Source organism: Tachypleus tridentatus, chromosome 1, assembly GCF_004210375.1.
Source record: "Tachypleus tridentatus isolate NWPU-2018 chromosome 1, ASM421037v1, whole genome shotgun sequence".
NCBI lineage: Eukaryota > Metazoa > Arthropoda > Merostomata > Xiphosura > Limulidae > Tachypleus > Tachypleus tridentatus.
In genome coordinates this window covers 29,180,166-29,207,060 of record NC_134825.1, presented here as the reverse complement: position 1 = coordinate 29,207,060, position 26,895 = coordinate 29,180,166, and the positions used below count along the sequence as shown (strand labels likewise).

The following is a 26,895-nucleotide window of genomic DNA, read 5'->3' as shown; positions in this document are numbered from 1 at the left end:
CCAGTGTGGTTTCTAAGAAATATGAACTCGTTTATGGGCCCAAGGACGTTACTGTTACTCGAATAAACAAAAATAAAGAAAAAGAAATACAGTCTATAAATGAAATCCAGCCTTGGTAGAACCCAAGAAGAATACAAATCTTACTAAACCCTCCTGAGAATAACAACAACAAAAATACTTGTAAAGTAATTTAGAGCAGTTGTTTAAGGTCAAAATGTAGCATTTATATGATTGTATATGTGGATATATTTTTTATGTATTTATACATACAATCTGCACCTGTCCACCGACCTTCGTCTTATGAAATAACAACAACAAAAAAACACGAAATCACAACCTTCTTACCGTTCTGAAAGGGGATCATTAATGTTATTTTTTGTAACGAAACATTGTTCTGAAAGTATAGGACATAACATGCATTTAGGCATAAAAAACGATTCAAAAATATTTTGAGTTGCTTTTTGACAGAATATTGTATATAAAAAAATCCATTGAAATAAATAAAAGTATTTTGTGATATTAATAGTTCTTTCCGAGCATTTCAATTATGTAGCAAATCTCACCAAAGATGTTTTTAAATGCTTAATAGGATCTCATAAGGCTCAGCACATAAATAAAACAAATTTATAAAATAGAAAACTAGTTAACTCGCATTGTAGGACGGATACAATGCTAGTCGCATATAAGTTTACTTTTTAAAAGATATATCTTAAAATAAAGCTTTTTTGTTGCTTTTGAATTTTGCGTAAATCAACACGAGGGCTATTTGTTCTAGTCGTCCCTAATTTTTCAGTGTAAGACTAGAGGGAAGGCAACTAGTCATCATCAACCACCGTCAACTCTTGGGCTACTCTTTAACTGAAGAATAGGGGGGATTGACCGTCACATTATAACCCTTACACGGCTGAAAGGGCGACCATGTTTGTTGTGACGGGGATTCGAACTCACGACCTTAGATTACGAGTCAAGTGCTTTATCCACCTGGCCATGGTGGGGCCCTACACAGCCTGGTCTTTAATTACATAAATTAATTTCGTTACATATACATGTATTCTTTCTATTCCCAACAAGAATGTTTGAAATGAACATGCTGACGAATACGACGAAGAAATATTAATGATTAATTAAAGGTTCAGCAGGTTTTCTCACCTCAGCGGTGTATAAACACACGACATTTTTTACTAAGCAACGCAACATTGTGTTTGAAGAAGAACATTGGTGTAGTAGAGTTTTCAGCACCTAGCATGAATTTCTCTCTCATTCTTTTTAGAAAACAAGATTTTAGCTGAAATAATTACAGTAAAATAAAACAATAAAAAGGACACAATTCAAAACATTAATTTAAAGATATATACAGCACTGTGTAATAGTGTTAAGAAAATGTCAGTAATTAGATTTCAGGCTGCTTTAAAAACAAACAATGGAAGGTGAATAACAGGTGAAACATCAAAATTTCTTTAACCTTCATATTTAGAACAACAGAAACTCAGTGGAAGTGCTTTAGTTCAGTAAAGAGTTAGTATGTTTTGTGTCTTCCTTTTGCTTTAATAACTGTAGCCAATCTTTCAAGCAATATTTCAACATGTTTAATAAAAGTGTTTTTTCACATTTTAGTTCAAATATTTCTGATAGACTTCCATAAAAGTTCTTTGAAAGTAGCTTCTGATTTGTCGAGTGTTTGATTTATCAAAACTGTGATTTGTTCAGTTGGTTTGAGATCGAGGCGCTGTATCATTTGATGACGTAAGCAACTTCTTTCTTGAATAAGTAATTTCTGCATAGATTGAATGAATGTTTGGGGTCATTATCTTCCTGATAGTAAAATGCTTTACCAGTAATATATGAAAACCACTGAGTATATTATGACGAAACAGTATCTGATGGTACTTCCGCTGGTCCATTATTCTATCTATTTTGCAAATATCTCATGACGCCTCAACATAAAACGCCCCCAAACCATCACATAGTTTTGGTGCTGAAATGCTATACATTGAGGTAAGCATCTTTCACCTTTCTTTGAACTAAATATCCCAAACTTGGACACATCTGTCCCTAACGTCCTAGTTTAATCATGACCAATCCAGTTTTTGTACGTTTTAGTAAATTTATTTTTCTTAACAATATGGAGTTAAGAAAATGGAATATTTTTCCATTTCTTAATATGGAGATCGAATAAAGATCTTTTAACTTTTACACAGCTAAATATTCCAATCTCGTTGAGACTTCTTGATACTGTATATCTGAACACTTTTTTGTCATTTGCTACACTGTTGTTTATCTCATACTTGAGATCAGTAGCAGTCTTCCTCCTGTTCCGAAGGCTGCATAAACGAAGATACTTAACATCAGTATCATTGAGTTTTGGTGTTCTGCCTCTTACTTTCCTATTTTCAAATTTACTTGTCTCAGTCTCACGATCTATGGAATATTTGACATATATTAAAAGCTTTACGTGAATTTCCTGCTCTTTTGACAATTGTCTACGCTTTATGGGTCGTGAAATTACTTGATGTATAGTGCTAAACACTATTTTTTATGAAGGTCTATTTGTGGAGTGCTATTAAATTGATTTTTCCTAGTATATACCGGTACCATATGCTAGCTTCTTGTTAACTTCTATCTATGCAGTTAAGATACTGCTCAGAATACCGTGACAAGTATTTCAAATCTTAAATTTGATCAGTATTCTCTTTCAAGCAGAAAACTTATGTTCTTGTCACAAATATATGGAAATAACAAGTATTCTCACTAAGGCTCATTCAATTGTCGACGAGGATCAGTGAAGCATTACCATAATGTTGAAATTTGTATTCTGTAATGGCATAGAATAATTAACACCATAAAATGAAGAAACCGACGAAATATTCTCTTGCCTAATGCTTTTGCACAGCACTGTGGAACACTATTCAGTGTAACTTTTTGTGACTGATGTAGTGATGTTAATTTTACTAATTTCCCTTGAAATTGCAGTTCTCAAATGACTAAATTGCTTGGTAAAAGCAGCTAATGCGTTTATAGTTTTAATTTCGAGCTCAAAGTAAAGACATGAGACTGATAATCAACTTTTATACTACACCCTTGTGCAAATTAATTGAAACAAGACGGAAGATTACGATTTTTTCAATTTTTTGCATTGCATTTCCGAGAATCCAAAAATTACTCACAAATTAATATATGATATGACCGCCTTTATTTTTCAGAAAATCGTTAATCCGCTTTGGCATCGAGTCCACGAGTTGACTGCAATCTTTACTAATTTGTAGATCACGGTACCAAACCTCAATTATGGTCTCAATTAGCTTATCTTTCGTAGTACAGTCTTTTCTCCGAAGTCTTTCTTTACAAATCGCCCAAAGATTTTCAATAGGATTTAAGTCCGAAGAGTTTCCAGGCCAGTCCAGCACCTTTATTGTAATCATAAGATTCTTCACAAGTTTCGATGTGTGGCACGGAGCCAGATCTTGCTGAAAAATGCCATATCCATCTGGAAATCTCTTTTTCAATTCTGGAAAGACCGTTCTCTGCAAAACTTCGATGTACTGTGGTCCTCGCATCATACCTTCTACGATATGTAAGCTTCCGACGCCATAGTAGCTGAAAAAGCCCCAAAAGATCTTCTTCAAGGGATGTTTTACGAACTGATTGATGTGAGATTTTCGAAGTTTCTCACCTGGAGATCTGCAAACATGCAGAATTCTTTGACCCTGTACGAAGAAATAACTCTCGTCACTGAATACACCTTCCTTCATTGTTCTTGCGTCCAGTTCTTGTATTTTAGACCCCATTGATACCGTTTTTTCTTCATTGAGTTGGTAAGAAGTTATTTTTTGACTGGTCTCCTTGTCCTTTTAATGCAATTTTGAATGAAGTAATATTCCTCAAAATTTCGTCATATATCCCAAAAATAGATCGACCGTACTGCAAAACACAGTTAATGATGTGAAAAAATGACTATTAAAGGAAATCAGCGGGTCCAGCGAGCCTGCACCGGCTGTCATGCTGAAAATATTGTAAAATGACCATTTGCTTCAATTAATTTGCACAAGGGTGTAAGGAAAAATTCAAAAGAAGAATTGAAATCGAAAAGTCAGCAATGTAATTTTACTAACATTACCTTGTGAACTGCGTTTTCAAATAAATGAAGAAGAGTTTCACGTCGAATTCATTATGCCAATTAATTAATTTATTTGTGTGATATGTTATTTTGTATTTGAATTTCGCGCAAATTACTTTAATCGTATTATTGTTTGTTTGTTTTTGAATTTCGCGATACTCGAGGGCTATCTGCGCTAGCCGTCCCTAATTTAGCAGTGTAAGACTAGAGGTAAGGCAACTAGTCATCACCACCAACCGCCAACTCTTGGACTACTCTTTTAACAACGAATAGTGGGAGTGACCGTCACATTATAACGCCCTCGCGGCTAAAAGGACGACCATGTTTAGCGCGATGGGGATACGAACTCACGACCCTCAGATTACGAGTCGCACGCCTTAACCCACTTGCCCATGCCTGGCCGTTGGTGTGATATATTAGCTTAGTTTAAATGAGCAAACAAAAGATGGCGCATTTTAAGTGTAAAAACCAGAAGTTTTTTCGCTGTCCTCCGCTGATACAGCTGTAAGTCTAGGGATTTACAACGCTAAAATCAGTGGTTTAATTCCCCTCGGTGGGCTCAGCAGATAGCCCGATGTGGCTTTACTGAAACAAAACACATACACACGCACACAGTTTTCTCTTTAATAGAAAAATACTTACATAAAAATAATTTATACACGTATATTGGTGCGCGTCATAGTGAGAAGCGAAAGGCTCGTGCTGGGCGCGTGCCGAAATGACACTGAAATATCGATGTCTGGTGCGTATTTCAACAGCACACGACCTTGGCTTGTGACCAGCTCGTATTCTCAATGCGACGCTTTGACTAACATTTAAAAAAAGTTCCCTTTTCCGTCGTGGCTAAGAAAAAGTAATCAAATACAAAGTTTCAAGAGAATATTCATTTCTTATTTTCATCGATATCCTCTTTATGACACATTTAAAAAACAAACATTCTTTTATCATAGACATTTATCCATAGACTTAAAGAATAAATGCAAACCACAAAAACAGTAGCTTCTGTTAATACCTCGTATCTTTGCCTCTTGCGTGAAGTGAGATGGAGTCTGAGCCCCTCGAGCACAAACGTGTTTGTTGCCAGGGCCACGCGTCCCGCACACGAAATTTGTAGGTACAGTGTAGAATGGCAGCTGTTTGGAGGTGGAGCTTAGTATTCATGAGAATAAGGTTTTTTAATGGGAAGACTCCTGCTGATGGCACATTTTACCTTAGTAATACGGTAGGAACTTGCACTACCTGCCCAATCATTCGAGTGAGGCGATCCTGTTCCAATTCGCGGGAAGTTGTTCAACACGAGACTGCCACACGACCACTTAATAACACGGATGTATTGAAGAACATACCTATAAAGAACGCTCAGTTTCATTCACAACTGTTTCTCATCAAGTCTTAGCATGAGGCAGGAAAGTTCCCCTAATTATTTACTCTCTCGGCGGAAAAGTAACTGTAGACCATTGGGGTACGTTCTACAGCCGTACAGACTTGCAGCAGTAACGAGAAGAAATGAACGAGAACGAAACCGTGTACGGCTTGTGAACTTGGGCTTCGCCACTCTTCAACAACATGTACCAAACAGAGCCAAAAACAGGAAAATGAGTAAAGTAGAAACACTGCGGTCTGCTGTTGACTACATAAAATGTCTTCAGGAACTCCTGGCCCAGCAGGAAGAAGACAATGTTTATGGCCCGATGTTTCTAAGTAAGTCAGAAACAGAAACTTTGTCTCCTCAACATGATTTCGCGTCCTCGTCAGGGACCAACCTGTTAACAACTTATCATAATCTTCTTCCAGAAGTCTCTTCTTTTATCGGAACTCAACTGGAACCACCTCTGAACGTAAACGTACCACAAAGCGCGTTATCCCCAAACGGGAGTACAGGATATGAAACACCGTCCTCGCCAGGCAGCTCAACTAACGATGTGACATCATCAGATCCATGTGCCAAGGTGCATTACTTTGATGAACGTCTCGAAACAACAAAACGAGCAAAGTGCTCACAAGAATTAGCTCGGCTAGATTCCGAAGATGACGAGTTTTATAGCTTCACTTCGTGGTTTCTTTGAACTCTTACGTGATGCAAGTGAGAAACACTTTGTTTAATAACGTATTTAACATAAAATAATATGCAATAGACAGATGACAGTATATAAAATCTTTTCACTGTTTGCTCTAAGTTTTTTAAAGTATGGTCTACAAAAAGTTGCTAAGTAACCTTAATGTAATTGCTTTTTCATCGCAAATGCTCCATCCGTAGAGAAACAGCACACCAAATAACACATAATAATTCATTTTGTCTTTAAGAATTTTACGTGCTTACGGAAATAGAGCACATTAAAAAGTTTAGAAATATGTGTCATGCATGTATCTATACATTATTTGGCGTAGTTTTTTTGTTTGTGGAGTTTCATATTTTCTGTATTACAACGCTATATTTCTTCTTGTGCCAAGTTTAACTTGTAATTATTTATAACTGTGAGAAACTAGTTTCATTTTTATTTTAACATTTGAAGTTTTGTTTTTGTTCAAGAATACAATGCTTATGGTAGATCATTGTAAGGTAAGCACAGTAAACATATCTATTGTTATTTAATCGCTCAATAACCATGGCGTCTGTATTTATTTAGACTTTCTGAATACATTTCATATTGAATGAAGAACAATAGAGATAAATAATGATATGAGATATAAAAGTATAATACAAATGTATTTGTTATGAATATATGTTGCTCAGTTCTGTTTTCACACTTTTAAACCTTAATCTTATATTTCCAACAGAACATTACAATGTGAACTGTGCAGTGTGGTCAGTCTCCTGAAGACAGTGTGATGTGAATGTACAAGCTTAAGAAATAATTTGGCTTCTGAAAACGTTACGTGGATTCATCAGTTGAAGTTACAGTGGATTAAAACGCTAAGTGGCACTCAACATTTCCATTGCCAAGCTCATTGATGGTGGATTACAATATAAAGTTTTCAACTGTTATTTTATATGAAGAGTTGTAATAATTGAATAAATTATTAATAACGAAGGTGTTTCTCATCTTTTGATTTGATAAATTGCTGTTATTAATTACTGCATCTGTAATTTAAAACTGTATTTAGATTGGGAGACACAACATATTAGAATGCTTCTTTTTAAGAATATTTCATACATTCATGTTTAATGTACACTTAAAACCAGTCAGTGAGATAGAAATTATATTTAACTGTTATTTTGTTCTCTAGTATTATTGGAATAACGTGCGGTCACAGTGTTTGTGTGGCGCTTTGCTTGTTTTATAATACTTAAATACGATTCTTTGTTATTGCTTTGGTTCGAGATGCGTATTACATTACGAGGTATATTTAACGTTTTAAATTACAGTTGATTATTACAAAATTGTCAACACATTCAGACCTTAAGGTCACCAGGGAAAGGTATAAGTTACAAGAGGTAAACAGACTTGTTTTGTTTTGTGCTGTTTTTCTACATTAATCTGCTTAGAGAAAAGTAGGTCAATGAAAGTTTCAGAGTTAAATACATGTAATAAGAAAGACAAGAAAGTGATCTAAAAAATACGTGGGTGCTTTTGAGGTATTTATGTGATATCATGATTTAATAAAATATTGTTGATTTTTAATATGACATTTGCTTTATACATTTATCCATTTATGTCATTTACAATATTTCCCACTGTTTAAATTGTTAAAATATATTTGACGATTTTTCCACAAGTATGGTTGTAGCTATGGATGTATTATTATTATTTGGTTTTTATAAGGCTCAGCTAATATCTGATGTTCTTCAGATTTGCAGTTCCAGGGACTGGTGTATTTATAAGTTTGGACTTCATGACATATAATGTACATATTTTTATAATAAAATTCTTATCATAAAAAGTATTAGCTGCTATCATATTTTAGTTTCAAGGTTTTTTTAATCAATAAACTTCATTTGATAAATCTTTGGTCATTTTTGTGAGCGTGTACGTACACAACATTAATATTTTTTTTACAATGATAAACCATATCTTATAAACATTGGGCATGTTTCAAATGTATCATACACCCAACAATAACATGTTTCTTTGTTGTCATTATTTATTGAATAAACAAAAAAATACCCAGCAACTAATGCTACCACTAGAGGCTTTTGAAGACAGTCAACATCTGAACAGAGTGTAGAAAAATTAAAGTTTTTTGTTGGCTTTTCGTAGTGAAACGAACTATCGGTTATAGTAAATCGTCTGGAATATTTTACTATTTGATGCCTAGAAAATGTAAGAACAAATCTGCAAAAGGTTATTTCAAAACACCTAAAAGCAAATATACCAATATAAACAAGAATTATTTTAATTAATTAAGTGAAGTGTGTAATAACACAATATTAGTAAACACTTTGTCGATAGAAACATGAGTATGTATTTTTGAAATTTGAAAAAAAACACTTTACTTCTTTTAATTCTTAAAAAGAAACACAAATGACTATTTTATTCGACAAAAACTAAATAGAAAAGGCCAATGTGGCAAGTGTATAATATTATAATTACTATAATAAAAATATTTGCTAATTTTGTGATTTTCTAATAATGCAAGGTGGTTAAGTCTTGCCCTTTCAGCCATGGAGGCGTTATATGTGACGGTCAATCTCACTATAAGTTGGTAAAAAAGTAGCCCAAGAGTTGGCGGTGGGTGATGAGGACAAGATGCCTTCCTTCTAACCTTATACTGCTAAATTAGGGACGACTAGCGCAGATAGCCCTCGTGTAGCTTTGGCGAAATTCAAAAACTAACCAAAAAATCTCTGTAAACCTATTATATTTGAAAATAATATTACAATTCTTGCTCAGGATTATTGAGAAATGTATCAATTTTAGAAAGACACCTATTGAAAGGTCAAATGAAATGTTACTGGAAAACATTTTGATTTTCGAGCGAAGCTACATGAGGGCTATGTGCGCTAGCCGTTCCTAATTTAGCAGTGTAAGAGGGAAGGCAGCTAGTCATAACCACCCACCGCCAACTCGTGGGATACTCTTTTACCAACGAATAGTGGGATTGACCGCCACATTATAACGCTTCCAATGCTAAATGAGGCGAGCACGTTTGGTATGAGAGGTACTCGAATCCGAGACCCTTAGATTACGACTCGAGTGTCTTAACCCTCCTGGCCATGTCGGACCTTCAAATCATCCTTCTTCTGGAATATAAAACCTTTGTCATAGAAGTACTTGTTGAATGTTTAATTCATATCACTAAGCTTATGTAAGCCGAATTTATATATATATATTAGCGAAAAGCGTATGTGTTTGTGTATTTTTTCCTATTGCAAAACCACATCAGGTTATCTCTGAGCCTACCGAGGGGAATCGAACACCTGATTTTAGCGTTGTAAATCCGTAGACTTACCGCTGTACCAGCTAATTGAAATAAATAAATTTTGGGAAATTAATTTTAACCTATAAATACATAGAAAAATACAGTCGAGGCAGTCAAACGTTGATATATTCCTTTATGAACCAATCAAAATTAAGATGATTCACGAAGTGAGTTCGTGGTGTATTCATAAGACAATTATTGGTAAATATATGTCAGATTAACACAGTATAATATATATATGTTTCAGCCAGTGCATTTTGGTAACGCTATGTTCTAATAACGGCTTATATGTCATGTCGCTAAGCAACAAAAGTGTAACCTAATATTGTTATTAGTCTATGTACTGAAAGTATAATATGACATGAATAGACAATAAAACTGGAAAAATATTTCATGATGACGAGAAACCTTCTTGAGTAAAAATATATTTTCAAGACGGCTGGTGTGGTATTAAAACTTTATTTTCATTAAAAAAAAAAAGACGTATTGATTTGTCCACTAGTGCACAGCGGTATGTCGGTGGACTCACACCGCTAAAAACCTGGTTTCGATACCCGTGATGGGCAAAGCACAGGTAACCCATTCTGTCGCTTTGTGCTTAATTTTAAACAAACAAACTTGTTGATTTCTTAATTCAGAGCCGCTAGTGATTAAAGATTTTTATTGGTAAAAACAAGAGAAAACACCTTAATTAAGAAACGATTTAGGTTTAAAATTGAATGGATACTTTTACTTCCATGATAAATTTTATGGACTTGGCTCTAGACTAGGTGATTCTAACACTCACTACACTTATAAGTTTTCACACCCCCTTTTCATCCCGTCACTAAAATCGAAACGGCCAGAAACTATTTTATCTGGATAAATGCATTTTGGTTTTTATGACTTTTCCTATTTCGAGAAATCAAACGTGAGTGACACGCATTGGCTTTTATATAGGTTATATATATATATATATATGTGTGTGCGTGTGTGTATGTATGTATTAGAAATATGCCAATGACCTTATTGACGAAAAAAGCTACCAAATATGAGAGCTTCTAATAAAGGTTAAAAAAAAAGAGGTGGTATATAAAATGCAGTTGAAAATAGAGATATGTTTTTGCACTATTAAATAAGATATCTGTCTTCGTTATACAAAGTTCAGTTACAAACTTTTGCAACGTCTGACAGTGTAATTTTAACTTTCAGTGTTTCTAAATTCAACACTAGTTTAACATTTATTTAGCCTATGGCTGTTTTTGAAAAACAATTTTGTCTTGATTAGATTATTATACATCGTCAATATTTATAGTGCAACCTTAATGTCACTGGCATTTAATTGAGTAGCACTTACATAAACTGCCTTCACCTATACCATCTATTTGGTAGTGCTGGAGGATAGATGAATATCACAGTTAAATAAATAAACACAACAAGCCCTACCAGCTACTTAGACATTAAACAAAATATAAGCACCCCAATAAAGATGTAACTTGCTCAGCCACCAGGTACAGATCTATCTTCATGGCGATAAAAGAAATGGTCATCAAGGTTTACGTGCAGCACAGAAGAAAAAAGAAGGTCAAGAGAACAGAAGATCGAGGGTCAGGACGATTATATTGGTCAAGCACGTGTCTGGTAAGGACATGCGGATAACAGGTAGGATTTCTAGAAGATACCAGTTTAACAGGCTTTCTCTGACAATCAATCCCTCCCCCCAACATTACATCTGAACAGGTACATAGCAGAGACTGCATTTACAGTCAGTTTTATTGATAACCATCTGGGATCTTACAGCCAAAACATGGATGTTTTGCTGAGATGAAGAGAAAACTTCACATGTGAAACCTTGGAATTTTCTGCCACAGTCGTAATATTGAGTGACTTTAGGTAGTTTACATATGAATAAAAGAAAATTTAAAGGACATTGCACATGGTTAGGTTTTAATGCTAGAACTTCCAGAGATATAGCAAAATAATGGCTTCTGCCGCTGTCCTACCTTTACTCAAATTACACAGAACGTTCACACAAACCACACACACACTGCGAAACAAACTATTACTATATAGCTAGTTCCACACAATAACTTAGGACTTCCACTGAGCATTAACAGCGTATTACACGATGAGAATAAATCACAGTCTGGAACATACCACCACAACAACAACTTCTAATATCATGACCATAGTGTAGTTATTTCTCAAAAAAGTGTTAAAGCACTGCACACTTGATATTTTACATTCTTAATAGGACTAGGATTATCATTAGTTAGGGTAAAAGTAAATCTTAGTCAGAAGTATATTGTTTTATTTTTTCTAACATGAACACAAGATAAATAGACTTACATTTTCTTAGCTTATGGATATTTTTAACTTATATATCAGCTACTAACAATACTAACTTTTAGCAGTTTCATTGGTTTCAAGCTGCAAATTTTACACGAATTACCTCTTTATCCGCTGGTTTTGCATTTCTTAAAATGACCGTACCAAAGATATTTCAATATGAAATTAGTATAGTGAGTGAGAAAAACTAATATCAAGAATTAGCTTCACATAGCACGAAAACTACAGTCTCAGAATATATGGCTACCGTACACAACAGTGAATTTCAAAATAACTAATAAAACGAGTAAGTTATATTATTTGATACTTAATGAAGCTATAATAATTAAAAGATAGAACAACTCATTTGTTTTTTTTGTTTTTTCTAATTTTGCGCAAAGCTACACTAGGGCTATCTTCGCTAGCCGTCCCTAATTTAGTAGTGTAAGACTAGAGGGAAGGCAGCTTGTCATCACCACCGACCGCCATCTCTTGGTTAACCAACGAACAATGGGATTAACTATAACATTATAACGCCTCCGTGGCTGAAAGGGCGAGCATGTTGGTGCGATAGGGATTCGAACCCGCGACCTTCAGATTAGGAATCGAACGCTTTAACCCCCTTCGCTATGCCAGACGTAGAACAACTCAACGTAAGATTTCTGGGGTGACCGTAACTCCTTACATTGGATGTCTGTGATATGTTGAAGATAAGTTTCAACAATAAACAAATAGCACACAATCCACTTGTTTGAAAATAATATATTAAAAAAAAGCAAACATATATATAAATGTTCGATACACAGGTAATTATCCAGATCTTGCGTAAAAAGTCCATACAGAATGGTTTAGTTACTTTAAATTCCAACTGAAAAAACAAATCATTTACTCTGTCATTGAATAAAATCTGCGATTGTTACACTTTAAAAGTTGTAACTATACACTCCTTTTGAATATGCTCATGATCACTAAGTCTATTTCTCTTTTGTTTTACTTAAATTCCTATCATATTTTCTACGCATATTTATAAACATTCCAACTGAGACCTAGAACATTTTACACATTACTAGATGTTATATGATTCAACAATACTATTTAAGTACCGGGTAAAATTCAGAACAGTCAGGTATATCTAACACTCACTTACTTTGAATTCATCTTTATTTGTAATTTTCCATGTAGATCTTGCAACTTTTTCAATTTTCCTTTTTTCACTCTGTACTGAAATACTTCTATTTTATCTATTAGAATACACTTGGACCATGAATGTAATTCTCATCTTTACCTTCTGAATCTGTCAACTTTTCTCTTGATACGTTTTTAGGCGTATTATAAGTCAAATAATCTTTTGCGAAATCTCCTTTTGTTTCTTTGTTCGTGTGATTATATACTGATTCAAATAATTTCCTTTCCAATAATAATTCTTAAAAAACACATAGTTTGCATTTAAATTATGCTATAATCATGCGTCGTATATTAGGCCCGGCATGGCCAGGTGGTTAAGGCATTCGACTTGTAATCCGAGGGTTGCATTTTCGAATCCCTGTCATACCAAACATGCTCGCTCTTTTAGCTGTGAGGGCGTTATAAATGACGGTTAATCCCACTATTCGTTGATGAAAGAGTAGACCAAGAGTTGGCGGTGGGTGGTAATGACTACCTGCCTTCTTTCTAGTCTTACACTGCAAAATTAGGGACGGCTTGCTCAGATGGCCTTCGTGTAGCTTTGCGCGAAATTCAAAATAAGTAAACAAACGTCGAATAATGAAGGATTTTTTTTTCTTGATGACGAGAAATCCACTTGAAATAAAAATATATCACAGAACGACTGGTATGGGTATTAACACCTTTACTGATAAGGAGAGAACAACGTTTCGACCTTCCTAGATCATCTTCAGGTTACTTTTTTAAAATTTATAAATGTATAATTTAAAACCCATTATCTCATTAATTTTCTATGACAGATAAAAGTATTTTATACATGTTATTAACAATGAATCATTAGTTGTGATTACCTATCTATAAAACCAAAAATATTAACACCCTATTCAAATATACGATGCTATCTAAACGAAACGTATGATAAGCTAATTGTGTCGTAAGATACAAACCAGAAGAAACATCCATTAATAGAGATGTTTGAGAAAACGATTTCTTAGATATTTATACATTCAATAAACATTTTATTTGCGTATTATATTTTATCATACGGAATATGAAAAATTCTAATAAATCTGAATGGCTTATGTGTAATGTACTCTGTAAAAACTTTGCTGACGTTTATCTGATGAATCAGGCTTTTGAAAAGTATGATTCTTTTCCAGAAGAAGAAAAACATGTTTAGAAGTTAGTAACATCTCAAGTTTTTCGTTTTCAGTAACATTATTTTATTTCTTTTCTATAATTGTCTGATACTTAATCTCAATGCAGTTGACAACATTTAATATAAAGTTGCCAGGTGCAGGTGCACGTCGTTGGAGGTTGTACATTCAAAAATAGCTTATAATTTTAACAGACGTAATAAATATTAAGTAATATGTTATTAACATAAATCTCATAACTTTTTATAACTCTGAATAGCTGTTCGATTGTGCATAACGTGTTAACATACGACTAAATCTACATAAAAAGGTAGTTCTGCACAATGGGTTAGAGAGCGAGTCGGATTTGTATAGCGAGTCTTGATTCTATATACCATATATTTTGCATGAATATAAATATAAAACAGCACTGTTCATGCATTTCTTTCCATGTATCATGCTGAATATTTGTACCCTGAATAGGTCCCGTTATTGAAATCCGACCTGTCACGAGATTTGACCTTACGTAAACCCGTTATGTAAAACCAACTTATATTTTAGTTCGTTATACAAAGTTAACCTATTACGCAGAATCAATTCGTTTTGCTTAAACGTTTTCTTTTAGTGTCGAAGTTATGCAAAAATAGAAGCTATATAGACTACGTTATTTATATAAAATAGTTCATACTGTCTAACAGCATATTATTACTAACAACAGTATCAACAGATGATTACAAAGAACTCTTCATAGTTCAGTGTATAAATTATCAAAAACTGTAAGACGTAGGCAGCTGAAATCGTAGATGGATGTTAAGGTTATTATGCGGATACAAATACTAATTTCTCACTTGTTGCCACTAGGTAAACTACCATGGTTATTTCCCATGGGTTTGTATGGGGCTATAGATCGTGATTTAGCGCATTTAACCAGCATGAAATTGACAAATGTGTAGAGAGGTGTAGTAGTGAAATGTTATTATATTAAAAAAATGCAATGTTGAGAATACGCTGAGCGAATTCCATAGAAAATACAGGGTGTTCGGAAAGTCTTCCATAGAAAATACAGGGTGTTCGGAAAGTCACTGTGCAGTTTTGTAATCATATTTTATTCAATCTATTTCAACCGAATAGCGGTGTTTAGAAACAAAATAAGAAGGATCCAGACCTGTATTGATGCAATGTGGGTCACTTTCAACATTGTTTATAATTGTCATTCATATTTATCTCCTGCATTTTATATTGAAACATGTCTGTTAATAAATATATAGGGCCTGGCATGGCCTAGCGCGTAAGGCGTGCGACTCGTAATCCGAGGGTCGCGGGTTCGCGCCCGCATCGCGCCAAACATGCTCGCCCTCCCAGCCGTGGGGGCGTTATAATGTGACGGTCAATCCCACTATTCGTTGGTAAAAGAGTAGCCCAAGAGTTGGTGGTGGGTGGTGATGACTAGCTGCCTTCCCTCTAGTCTTACACTGCTAAATTAGGGACGGCTAGCACAGATAGCCCTCGAGCAGCTTTGTGCGAAATTCCAAAACAAACAAAAAAACAAACTAATAAATATATAAGTGCACAGTGACTTTCCGAACATTCTGTATAATGTCTGTAGAGCATTATTCCAGTGTTGTTGTGTGCAACTTCATAATAAAGTGATGAAACAGGTTGCCCTTGTGATAAGTCACGTATAGGCACGCTATCGACACCTAATAAATTTGTCGCTGAGGTCAGCCATGTCGTAGCAGAACAAGCCAGCTCAAGTCCACATGTGTGCAACAGTGCGCGCCATATCGCCCAATTAATGGAGTTGCCAATATCAACTGCTATTAAGGTTCTTCGGGCAACTTGCCAATGTATCCTTACAAGCTCCATCGTGGTAAAGTAGAGAAGAACAAATATTCCAACGTGTTGACTTTGTCTTGCTGTTCATGATGAGATAACAAGTTGATAACTAAAAGCTTATAATATGGTATAAAACTATTGAAATACATTTCACATTTTATGAAAGAACAAACACACACAACTGTTTTATCTGTTCTTGAAATTAACCACATTTCTATACATCTCCATGGTGCTTAAGTGAGTATGGTGTGGTTTTGCAGTTGAGTTTGTTATTGGATCTTTTTCTTTTTTAAAAAAACCCATCAGCACGTAAACTATAAACATGCACAGTAAATGCTACACTGTCTGTACCTTATAATGCTTACAACTAACGTGATCCTAATGAGAAGCCAGCGAAGTGTGTTTCTCACCACGGTTTTGCATGCAGGATCGTACCTCCTTGAAATATTTGTAACAGGTGAAACGCGTTTTGCCGAAGCACTTTCAGCGCAAAAAAAAGTTCACGTGCACTTTTGGAAGCCTCGCACAGACCCAGTCTTCAGGGATACAATTCTCCGGGTAGAGGCCAGCATACCAGAAGCATTATCATTGTCACTCGAATGCAGTAGGTTCTGGATGCTGGAGGAGCAAATTTTGAAGAGCTGTCAGACATCAGTTTGTAGTGACAGTCCTAGTAAAAACATGTAAAATTTTACATCCGTATAATACCCTTAAAATTACTGTGCATTTCATATTTCTTAAGCCATACGGTGTGTAAGACATGACACATTGAACTCCGAAAGTTTCTTTACAATAATCCTTCTGTATAAACCAGCGAAGCTACTTCTAACAGCAGCTATTGTTGCTGGTTGTTTCACCATATTAATTATATTTACATTATCCAACATCGACTTATGAGGAATATTTTCTTCTATAAAAAGGGCACACTTCTTGAGTTTACATTAATTTAAGAAGCACAAACAGGATTATCATATTATTGTGAAACTAATACCATGAAATGTTACAGTACATCTAATCCTAAGTTATTACTATGATATACAATACCACGTGTTACTGTTTGATAAATGTCGCAAAAGTGTTTTCACATAAAACTGGTTTGAAAAGAGGTTGTTACCGAGACATGATTTGTTTGCTTGGAAGATAATGACAATACTTATAGGGACAAAAATAAATTACTTTTTAGGTGGGCAATGAAAGAAATTAAAAATTATATTTATTATTCTTCATAAACAGCTTACAGAAACATTGGGTAATACAAGATGAAGATTTACACGTTAGATATCTAAAGGATTGTATCGTCTTTAGGTCATACATATTATTAAGAACTAACGAAAACTTAAATGTCATGTTCTTTGCTTATTTATTAAAAGACTGACAATACTATACCTATTTCTGATGTCTAGTGTAAGCAAGTCACGAGATATGTTCTCAAGACGGCTGGTATGGATATTAAAACTTTAAATAAAATAAAGTACAGAAAAGTGTTTCGACCTTCTTAGGTCATTTTGAAGTTAACAAAGAGAGTTTGCAACTGACCATTTCCACCATTGAATGTTACTACTTAAACACTATAACGATGTTTCAAGGTTAACATGTTAACAGCTAACATGACATCTTGAAAACCAAGGAATTAATGATGAAACTAGTGTCTTCATCTTTATTTTTCTTATGTTCCTATTTAACTTTGTAATTTTTTGTTCTGAAAATACGTCGTACTTCTAGTATTAGTCAATATGCCAGGGACATACTGTATGATGAAATGCATTGTATAACAGAATTCAATGGCTCAATACCGTAAATTACTGTGTTTTCCAAAACAATATCTTCTCTCGTTTAAACAGATGTTTTGTAACAGCAATAAAATGAAATTTTATGTTTTATTAAAATGGAAAACATTATCTTTATCATTATCATTATCTTCTCTCGTCTAAACAGATGTTTTTGTAACAGCAATAAAATGAAATTTTATGTTCCATTAAAATGGAAAACATTATCATTATCATTATCTTCTCTCGTTTAAACAGATGTTTTTGTAACAGCAATAAAATGAAATTTTATGTTCCATTAAAATGGAAAACATTATCTTTATCATTATCATTATCTTCTCTCGTCTAAACAGATGTTTTTGTAACAGCAATAAAATGAAATTTTATGTTCCATTAAAATGGAAAACATTATCTTTATCATTATCATTATCTTCTCTCGTCTAAACAGATGTTTTTGTAACAGCAATAAAATGAAATTTTATGTTCCATTAAAATGGAAAACATTATCTTTATCATTATCATTATCTTCTCTCGTTTAAACAGATGTTTTTGTAACAGCAATAAAATGAAATTTTATGTTCCATTAAAATGGAAAACATTATCTTTATCATTATCATTATCTTCTCTCGTCTAAACAGATGTTTTTGTAACAGCAATAAAATGAAATTTTATGTTCCATTAAAATGGAAAACATTATCTTTATCATTATCATTATCTTCTCTCGTCTAAACAGATGTTTTTGTAACAGCAATAAAATGAAATTTTATGTTCCATTAAAATGGATTGTGAAAACATGAATCTTTTTTTTCCTCAAGCATGTTTAATGCAACTTTCAATCTTAATAAACCATTCTTCTTTTAGCATAGCCTATGCCTTCAAACAGTAAGTATAAAATACACTGTAAATTCTTATCAACAATTGAAATTATACGAATAACTGAAATATTTTGAAAAGTTTGAAATAACTAATGTTTAGCTATTAAGTTCCTTAAGTATTTGTTTTGAAATAATTTTCGTATACATCAAAGTTCCAGTAACAAAATGTGGGTGAATTTCGTTAAATAACTATTTTTTTGTGTACTATTATACCGATTCACCATGTCTTTACTCTTTATCGGAAAAATGAGTTTGTAGCAATATGTAAGGTGGCAGTCAATAACTTGAAGATCAAGTGGTTAGGGCGGTCGACTCGCAATATTTAGGTTACGCATTCGAATCCCTGTCCCACCAAACATGCTAGCCCTTTCAACGGTGAGCGTGTTATCATATGACAGTCAATCCCACTATTCGTTGGTGAAAGAGTTGCCCAAGCGATGACTAGTTACCTTTCTTCTTGTCTTACCTTGCTAAATTAGGGACGTCTAGTGAAGATAGCCCTCGTATAGCATTGCGCGATATTCAAAAAACAAACAAATCAATATATTTTGTGTGCTTGTTGCTATTCGCGCAAAGCTATTCAAAGGTAAGTTGCTCAAGCCGTTCCTAATTTAGCAGTGTATGTTTTGTTTGTTTTGTTGTTTTTTAATTTTGCGCAAAGCATCTCGAGGGCTATCTGCGCTAATCATCCATAATTTAGCAATGTAAGACTAGAGGGAAGGTACCTAGTCATCACCATCCACCGCCAACTCTTGGGCTACTCTTTTACCAACGAATAATGGGATTGACCGTTACATTATAACGCCCTCACGGCTGAAAAGGCGAGCATGTTTGGTGTGACAGGGATTCAAACCCGCGACCCTGTGATTGAGAGACGAGTGCCCTAACCACTTTGCCATGCCGGATCAAAATATATTAGGACAAAACGTTTGTACAGATGAACATACTATGCGTAAATTTATAGTCGAATAGTAACGTCTACTTTTCTGGTTGAAAATAATTTTAGACCACTTTATCATAGTTCTGGTTTTATACATGATGTATGTGTTAGTAATAATGACTGAATTTAACTTTCTAATTGGAATATTAATAGTTTCTGTCAAAACATTAATTTCATATATATCTCTGACTGCGTCTTTCCAAATCGTTAAAAACTAACAGTAATTTGAAATACATAATGTATAATTTTACGGTCTGTTGCTTTGTAAATTTGTAGTAACAAAATCGAAGTGCATGTTTCTTATCCTCAGGTTCGATTCACTGCGATGGACACAACAGATAGCTTAATGTCGCTTTGCTTTAACAAAACCAAAGAGAAACAAACTTATTGACTTCGAAATAGTTTCCTACTTGCGATATTGAAAACCCAAAATATATTACAATGATGGCATGCATGACCTAATGGATTATAGCCGAAATGTCGCAATACTGTAAGGAAAAGCACTTGGCCTTTTGAAGTAGTGTCTGCGTTACAAAAGTGACAGTCAGTACCACTATTTGATTAAAGTAGTAAAAATGGCTTCATTTCATATCTTGAATTCTACTTGCTTTCCTTAGGTCATACCTGCTTTATAATCCTTACTTAATATTAACTTTCCTCGGGGCTAATATTTTTTACCTAAATAACAGGAAATCTCTAACAGTTCTTAATTTATCTTTTCAGATTTTGACAAGCAAACTAATCTCTTACATATTACACAGTGTATGTTTTTACAAATGTTGAATGTGCAGCAATCAAAGTAGACACATTCGTTAAACAATGGCGTTAAAGCAACATGTATATTGTACATCATAATCTAGAATAAATGAGAGACTTAAATTAAACATTTTATTAAATAAATGCAAGTAACAATGCAGACAACACTGAGATACAGCAGTCGTAAATGACAGAACTATTCAGCTTTCACAAAGTGCACGGGCAGCTCCAGATATGACAGTCAAGGAGATGAAGCGCGTGTCAAGGTTTGTGTTGATTTCAGGTGTGTATATGTGGTGTGTTATGCCCATCCGTCCCTGAATGCAGATAGAACATGATAAAGAAGCAGCTGCTTGTTGTTGTAGTCTTTATCAAACCTTTCTGGTTCGCCATGCATCACTGCTGTGGTTTATGAACTGTTCATTATTTTATATATTAGGTCACAATTTGGCAGGATTATGACTTTGTTGTGCTGCACCTTCCCAACCCACAACATAGAAATGCTTACAGATTGTTTTGGCACACAATGACACCCTCCTATTTGTTCATTGAGTGTCCCAATCCTGGACATTTCTGCTATAGAAACATCTAGCTGTGTTGTAAGAAATGTACAAGTAAGTGAATGCCACCGTTAAACCTTCATTAACTGTAGGAAGAACAATATATTCCAGACTATGAGTTAAACCTTCATTAACTGTAGGAAGAACAATATATTCCACACTATGAGTTAAACCTTCATTAACTGTAGGAAGAGCAATATATTCCAGAGTATGAGTTATGCATAGTTTTCCTAATGTTAGACAGTTTTTATACTAGCAATATTTGAATTTAAAATCAAGTAGTTATATAAACATTGTATTGTGTAACTGCCCAAAGGAAAATACAATCTAAACATGGTAAATTCCGATAACGAATTTTTGGTTGTTCAATACAGAAAATACTTATGGATATCACTAGTCCCTTATGTAAAAAAATTAACTTTGTTATAATTATTTGCCATTTGTTAACGATTATATCACTAAGCAAGCTAGCGGAGGCTTATCCTTTGATATTGTCATGCGGATGGAAATTTAGAATGATCAACCTGATGGATGTGAAGAAATTCACAAGTATCATGATACGAATTAGAACATTCAGCAATTCTCTGAGCTGTGTAAAGTGTTGGGTGTATAAAGAAATGTACATTATCTTTTACCCCTGGTGTGATGGTTTAGCAGACTGTGTAAAATAAACTGTCACACAAATTCTTGAAACGTTTGTTAATCTTAACATAAAAGACTAGGATAAAACCATGTCATATTTTGTAATAACTTATTATGCAACAGAACAGAGGTTGGCTGATTGTTGTCCAAATATACTCATGTTTGGCCGGGAAATACTTCTCTTTGTGAAGGTTATGACTTAGGACCGATGAGTCAAAGCGTCTCCAAAAATATTTGAAGTGGTTGAAGCCTGTATTGGTTGATGTGCACATATTCTTATATGAACAGCTGAGAACAGTTGCCATATGGTAGGAGAGATGCTATGATAACATTGTTAAGACCCAACTGGATATGCTTTTCCTATGTGCCATTGGCAAGGAAGCATATCAACTCTAGCTAGACAGGTAATTATCTCGTTCTGTAACAAAATGATCCATTTACTTATGAATTACATTATGTGCATGATGCATGTACGTTCATGGAACATGTCAACAAGCTGAGGTTGTATAATACCGATGAAACTTTCATGCACTGGCTAAACTATGAATCAGAGATCGACACATGATTCAGTGGACGATCTGTTTTTGATCGTCTACATTGAGGTTGAAGAAAGTAAAATTACGTGTCAAGTTCAATCAAATTAGGAAGTAACTGGAGTACCAATTAGGATAGTCACCAAATGTATGATCAACGACTGAAAAAAGTAATATCAAACATATCTGCTAAACTATTGTACATTCAGGATGGCTGGTGTAAGTAGACGTAATGCCTGGAATATTAACAGCTTTTGTAACTGAAGATTATTATTGTAAGCTTTAACATCCAACCAAAATGGCGTTACAACCATGACTTTCTGAGGTATCGAGCGTGAGCTTAATTTAGTAAGACTAGAGGGAAGACAGCTAGTGTTTTACTCTTTTACCAACGAATAGTGGGATGGGCGACCCTCAGATTAGAAACACGCTTGAGTTTTACCCTTTTCCAATAACGCTATAATATGACACTGTTACATAATATTATTTTATTCGTTTCCAAAGCATGTTTATTTTAACTTCTGGTACTGTAAACCAGATAACAGGCTAATGTTAAGAAATTCTCCCATCCAAAAACCCATTGTGATGGAGCTGAACATGTCTTCTGGTACTGTAAACCAGATAACAGGCAAGAAATTAAAGTTGACGAAAGCTCGAAGCCAAACGTTCATAATAAACCAAGCACATCTTGAATTTATTAGCTGTTTTCCTGAAAAGCATTGCCGAATAACCTGAAATCATAATATTTTCTTTTGACTACATGTTTATTAAGTCTTTGTTTATTTTAAAGCAAAGCCATTATGAGCGAAATGCTGTATCTAACACAGGGAACCAACCAGTGAATTTTAACGTTGCAAGTCTGTAAACTTACGGCTGTCTCACCGAGGGAGAAAGCTACTTTTCATGGCCAGCATAGCATCTCCAGTGGACTTTATAGTAAGCATGCGCTTGGAAGTTATGACATTACACAGTTTATGCAAAGCTGAAAACAGGAATGGTATAGATCTAATATGACTACTTTTAATAGGAGTATGATATTATGGAAGCAGTGATTCAAGACTATTGTTAATACGTACGTAAAACAAATACACTATGTTAAACCGGGTTAGTTTTCAATATCAGTATGTGAAATTTAATATCCTTTTTAAAATACGCAAAATGCCTTTCTATTAAAATTCCACTTCAGCTTATCTAAATGTTTCAGAATTTCATTTGCGAAGCCTAACTATTTTTCTCTATTACTATCGCCAAGCTATCCGAGTATAGTTCACTTATTTTATCGTTGAGTTACCAAGATTGTATCCTATACTTCTAAATTCATCTGCTTTTTTTTCTTCTTTTATATTTCCAAGACTTTGTGGCCCGTCATGGCCAAGTGTGTTAAGGCGTGCGACTCGTAATCTGAGGGTCGCGGGTTCGCATCCCGGTCGCGCCGAACATGCTCGCCCTTTCAGCCGTAGGGGCATTATAATGTGATGGTCAATCCCACTATTCGTTGCTAAAAGAGTAGTCCAAGAGTTGGCGGTGGGTGGTGATGACTAGCTGCCTTCCACTACCTTACATTGCCTTACACTGCTAAATTAGGGACGGCTAGCGCGGCTAACGAGTAGCTTTGCGCGAAATTAAAACAAACAAACAAACATTTCTAAAATTCGTTTGTCTATCTGTTAAAAGTTCACTGGGTCTAGTTCAACTACTTTAGAACTCTGACGAAATAAACTATTATTCTTATATCTTTCAATACCACTAGTCTAGCTCTAATATATCAACTGTTAGGCATTCCATCAGGACGACAATTTATTCTATATTTAATTTTTCTTTAAAATAATTTCTTTTCGTAACCTTACTTTTTGTTTGCCCTGTCTTTGTCTGTTTTATTTTTTTTCATACTTTGTCCTGCTTCCAATAATCGCCTGCTTTTTGCCAAAATTCACACAAGGTAGGTTCAATTGCTTTAGAACACCTATGATGACACAAATAATTTTACTAAAGTGTCTCTCTTTAAAACATCAATCTTTAGGCCTATCAGTTTTGTGGCAGTTAACTTCACGCCGAAATTTTCTCTGCATATGACTTACTTTCTTCTTAATCCTATTAATGTCTGTTTCCTCTCATCTCATATTATTTATATGTTTATCACTTGAAAGCTCTATATCCTCGAACTCAACGTATTGCAAGCGACATTCGATAGTCTCAACATCGATAAATTATAAATACAACTTCCAATAATCGAAAACTTTTAACTTTCTTATTATAACAAAACATGCTACAGAATCATAAAATGTCAACTCATAAAATAAATGAATTAATACTACCTATACTAAACAGTCTTCTATGTCATGACATAAGCCTCTCTTCAAGATAAATATTAACAATGTTTTTCATTATATAATCTTATCATATACTTTACACCAACACTTACAGTTGCTCTGTTTCTCTCTTTTAGGGTAGTGTCTCCAACAGGGTTTCACCACGACATGATCCTTTGTCTTCATATTGATCCTGTGTTGCCTGATGTCTGCCTTTCCTAATCCATCTATATAGATCTTGTTTCTCTTTCTTCTGCTTGACAATCAGTTCTTCACTTATGCTGACGTCCTTGTATGTCTTACTTCCTCTTAGTGCTCTTAGGCCTAATAGGTCCTTATTTTCTATAATAAAATCATTTTTTATATCTTCTTGTATGACATCTACACCTGCCATATCCATCTGTACCTTAATAGCTACATCAATGAGGTCTTCTTCTCTCTCGAAGGACCTCTTCAACAGATTGGCGTGATGGATCATGACTGTACCACCAACTTTTACTTTTTAATATACTCTATTTACTACTTCCTGTATTGCGAAAGGTCCCTTCTGTTGTAGGGCGAGTTTGTTGTTGTATGTGAGTAACAAAACTAAAACCTTCTGTCTAACCTTGAAGTGTCGACCACCTGGCCTTTTTAAGCATTCATGGGTAAGCTTCCTCCAACCCAGGGGTCACCAAACTTTTTTCACAGGGGCCAGATTACTTGGGAATGAGAAACGCGGGCCACATGATCATTATGTTCAATACTCATAAGCTAGAACGAAAGCTCTCTGTAAAAGACTTAACATTAAGTTTAGGATGCCACATTAGCCATGTGGGAATAGCATGCAATCTACACATACAATAAAAAATAAACATAAATACAACCAACATTTTTATTTACCTAAAGGTTATCAAAGAAGGTGACATTAGCAAAACAATTGTCAAATCGCACATAGTGAATACGTATCTGAATTTCACTAAGCGCCGCAAAAAGTTAGTGAGATTTATAAAATTGGCGTTTGGCTTTCAAAATATCTTCAATGTTCGATTTTGAATTGCTGCATCCAATCATTAGAATTGCTTTCGAATGTTCATCAGTCAACCTTGATCGATGTACCGACTTCACATACTTAATTTTTGAAAATGCTTGTTCACAGACATAAGTTGTTCCGAACACTGATGCCATACCAGATGTGAACTGCTTCAGCTTTGGAAAATCATCTTCAGATATGCAGCTCTAAAATTCAATAAGTTGCCTCTCTCTGTGTTTTGCTTTCAACAAGTCATTTCCTTGCAAATCGATGACCTCCAGCTGAAGTTCCACTGGCACGTCATCAATGACACAATCAAATAATCAAATCTCGATAAGAAATATATCTATTTCTCTTCTCAACTTATAAAAAGGAGACAAGATTTTACCGCAACTGAGCCACCTTACCGCCGTGTGATAAGGCAAGTCACAGAAATCCGAATCAATTTCTTCAAGAAACGCCTTGAACTGGCGATGATTGAGTGAATGACCCCGAATGAAGTTCACTGCAGAAATGATTGGTTTCAGTACGCAAGAAATATCTAAGTCTTTTCCACAGAGTGCTTGCTGATGTATGATGCAGTGTATGAACAGAACGCTTGGGAGTTGAAGATCTTCCAACTGTTTCCTGATCAGCCCCACCAGACCCTTCTTTACTCCAGCCATGTTTTTTCCTCCATCAACAGTTACTCCTCTAAGCTGATTCCACTGAAGGCTACAGTGGTTTATGCACTTCCATGAAAATGTCTTTTCCAGTTCTTCTTCCGTGCATGCTGCAAACTGATACCAACTCTTTCGTGATCTAAAGGTCCAAATTAACTCCACGAATAAGCACGAGAAGTTGTGACGTACTCGAGAGATCAGTAGACTCATCCAGTACCAGAGAATACCATAGGAAGTTTCTCGCTTTTTGGCGTGTCTGTGATGCGATGTTTTCTCCAAGTTCTTCTGCTCTCTTTTCTGAAGTTGCTGAAAGGCTTTCCAAGAAATTGTCTTTTTCAGGACACAGCTCATTTGCTGCTTCTATCATACACTCTTTGATGAGGTTGCCGTCAGTAAAAGGTTTTCCTCGCTCTGCCATCCTATGCACTATTTTGTAACTTGTACGAGTGACAGATTCATTTTCAGCAAACTTTCTCGTGAAGAGATTCTTTTGAAATTCAAAACACGTTTCATGGATTCAAATTTCTCAGAACGGAACTTTTCTGAAAATTTCAAATATGTTGATAGATGTTTTGTTTCATAGTGACGCCGAAGATTGTACTCTTTCAAAACGGCAACACTTTCGATGCATATCACACAAGTAGCTTTCTGGTTTTTTGTTTCCACAAAGAAGTACTTTTCTCCCCATTCTTCATTGAAAGCACGACACCCAGAGTCCACTTTTCTTCTTTTAAAAGCAGTCATAACGATGGAAGAAAAAAAAACAGGATCTGAAAATGAAAAACAGAGAACACTGTGAGAAAAGTATTGTACTGGTCCAAGAGCGAACAAACAAAGTGTATTGAAACGTACGTTTGCCACGACACTTACTGAGTTACGAAAATCACATAACCTGACTACTAAGAGAAATGAGCTTGCTGAA

The 26,895-nt window shown here is 34.7% G+C and overlaps 2 protein-coding genes across 2 annotated transcripts; one reads left to right on the top strand and one right to left on the bottom strand.

The window, feature by feature from the left end:
• The first annotated feature begins 5,239 nt into the window (after positions 1-5,239).
• On the top strand, positions 5,240-7,987 carry LOC143245002 (achaete-scute homolog 1-like). Its single transcript, XM_076490721.1, has 2 exons — positions 5,240-6,197; positions 6,893-7,987. The coding sequence occupies exon 1, from the start codon at positions 5,512-5,514 to the stop codon at positions 6,178-6,180; it is 669 nt and encodes a 222-aa protein (XP_076346836.1). The 5' UTR covers positions 5,240-5,511; the 3' UTR covers positions 6,181-6,197; positions 6,893-7,987.
• A 6,206-nt stretch (positions 7,988-14,193) lies between these two features.
• LOC143245532 (uncharacterized) lies at positions 14,194-24,990 on the bottom strand. The gene is made up of 2 exons (XM_076491922.1): positions 24,413-24,990; positions 14,194-16,588 (listed from the first exon to the last, which is right to left on the bottom strand). Exon 1 carries the CDS (start codon positions 24,775-24,777, stop codon positions 24,433-24,435), a length of 345 nt encoding a protein of 114 aa, XP_076348037.1. The 5' UTR covers positions 24,778-24,990; the 3' UTR covers positions 14,194-16,588; positions 24,413-24,432.
• Positions 24,991-26,895: the final 1,905 nt, after the last annotated feature.

Bases quoted from the DNA above. Each gene is read 5' to 3' on its own strand.
- LOC143245002 (XM_076490721.1), top strand. From the start codon at position 5,512: ATGAGGCAGGAAAGTTCCCCTAATTATTTACTCTCTCGGCGGAAAAGT.
- LOC143245532 (XM_076491922.1), bottom strand. From the start codon at position 24,777: ATGATCCATCACGCCAATCTGTTGAAGAGGTCCTTCGAGAGAGAAGAA.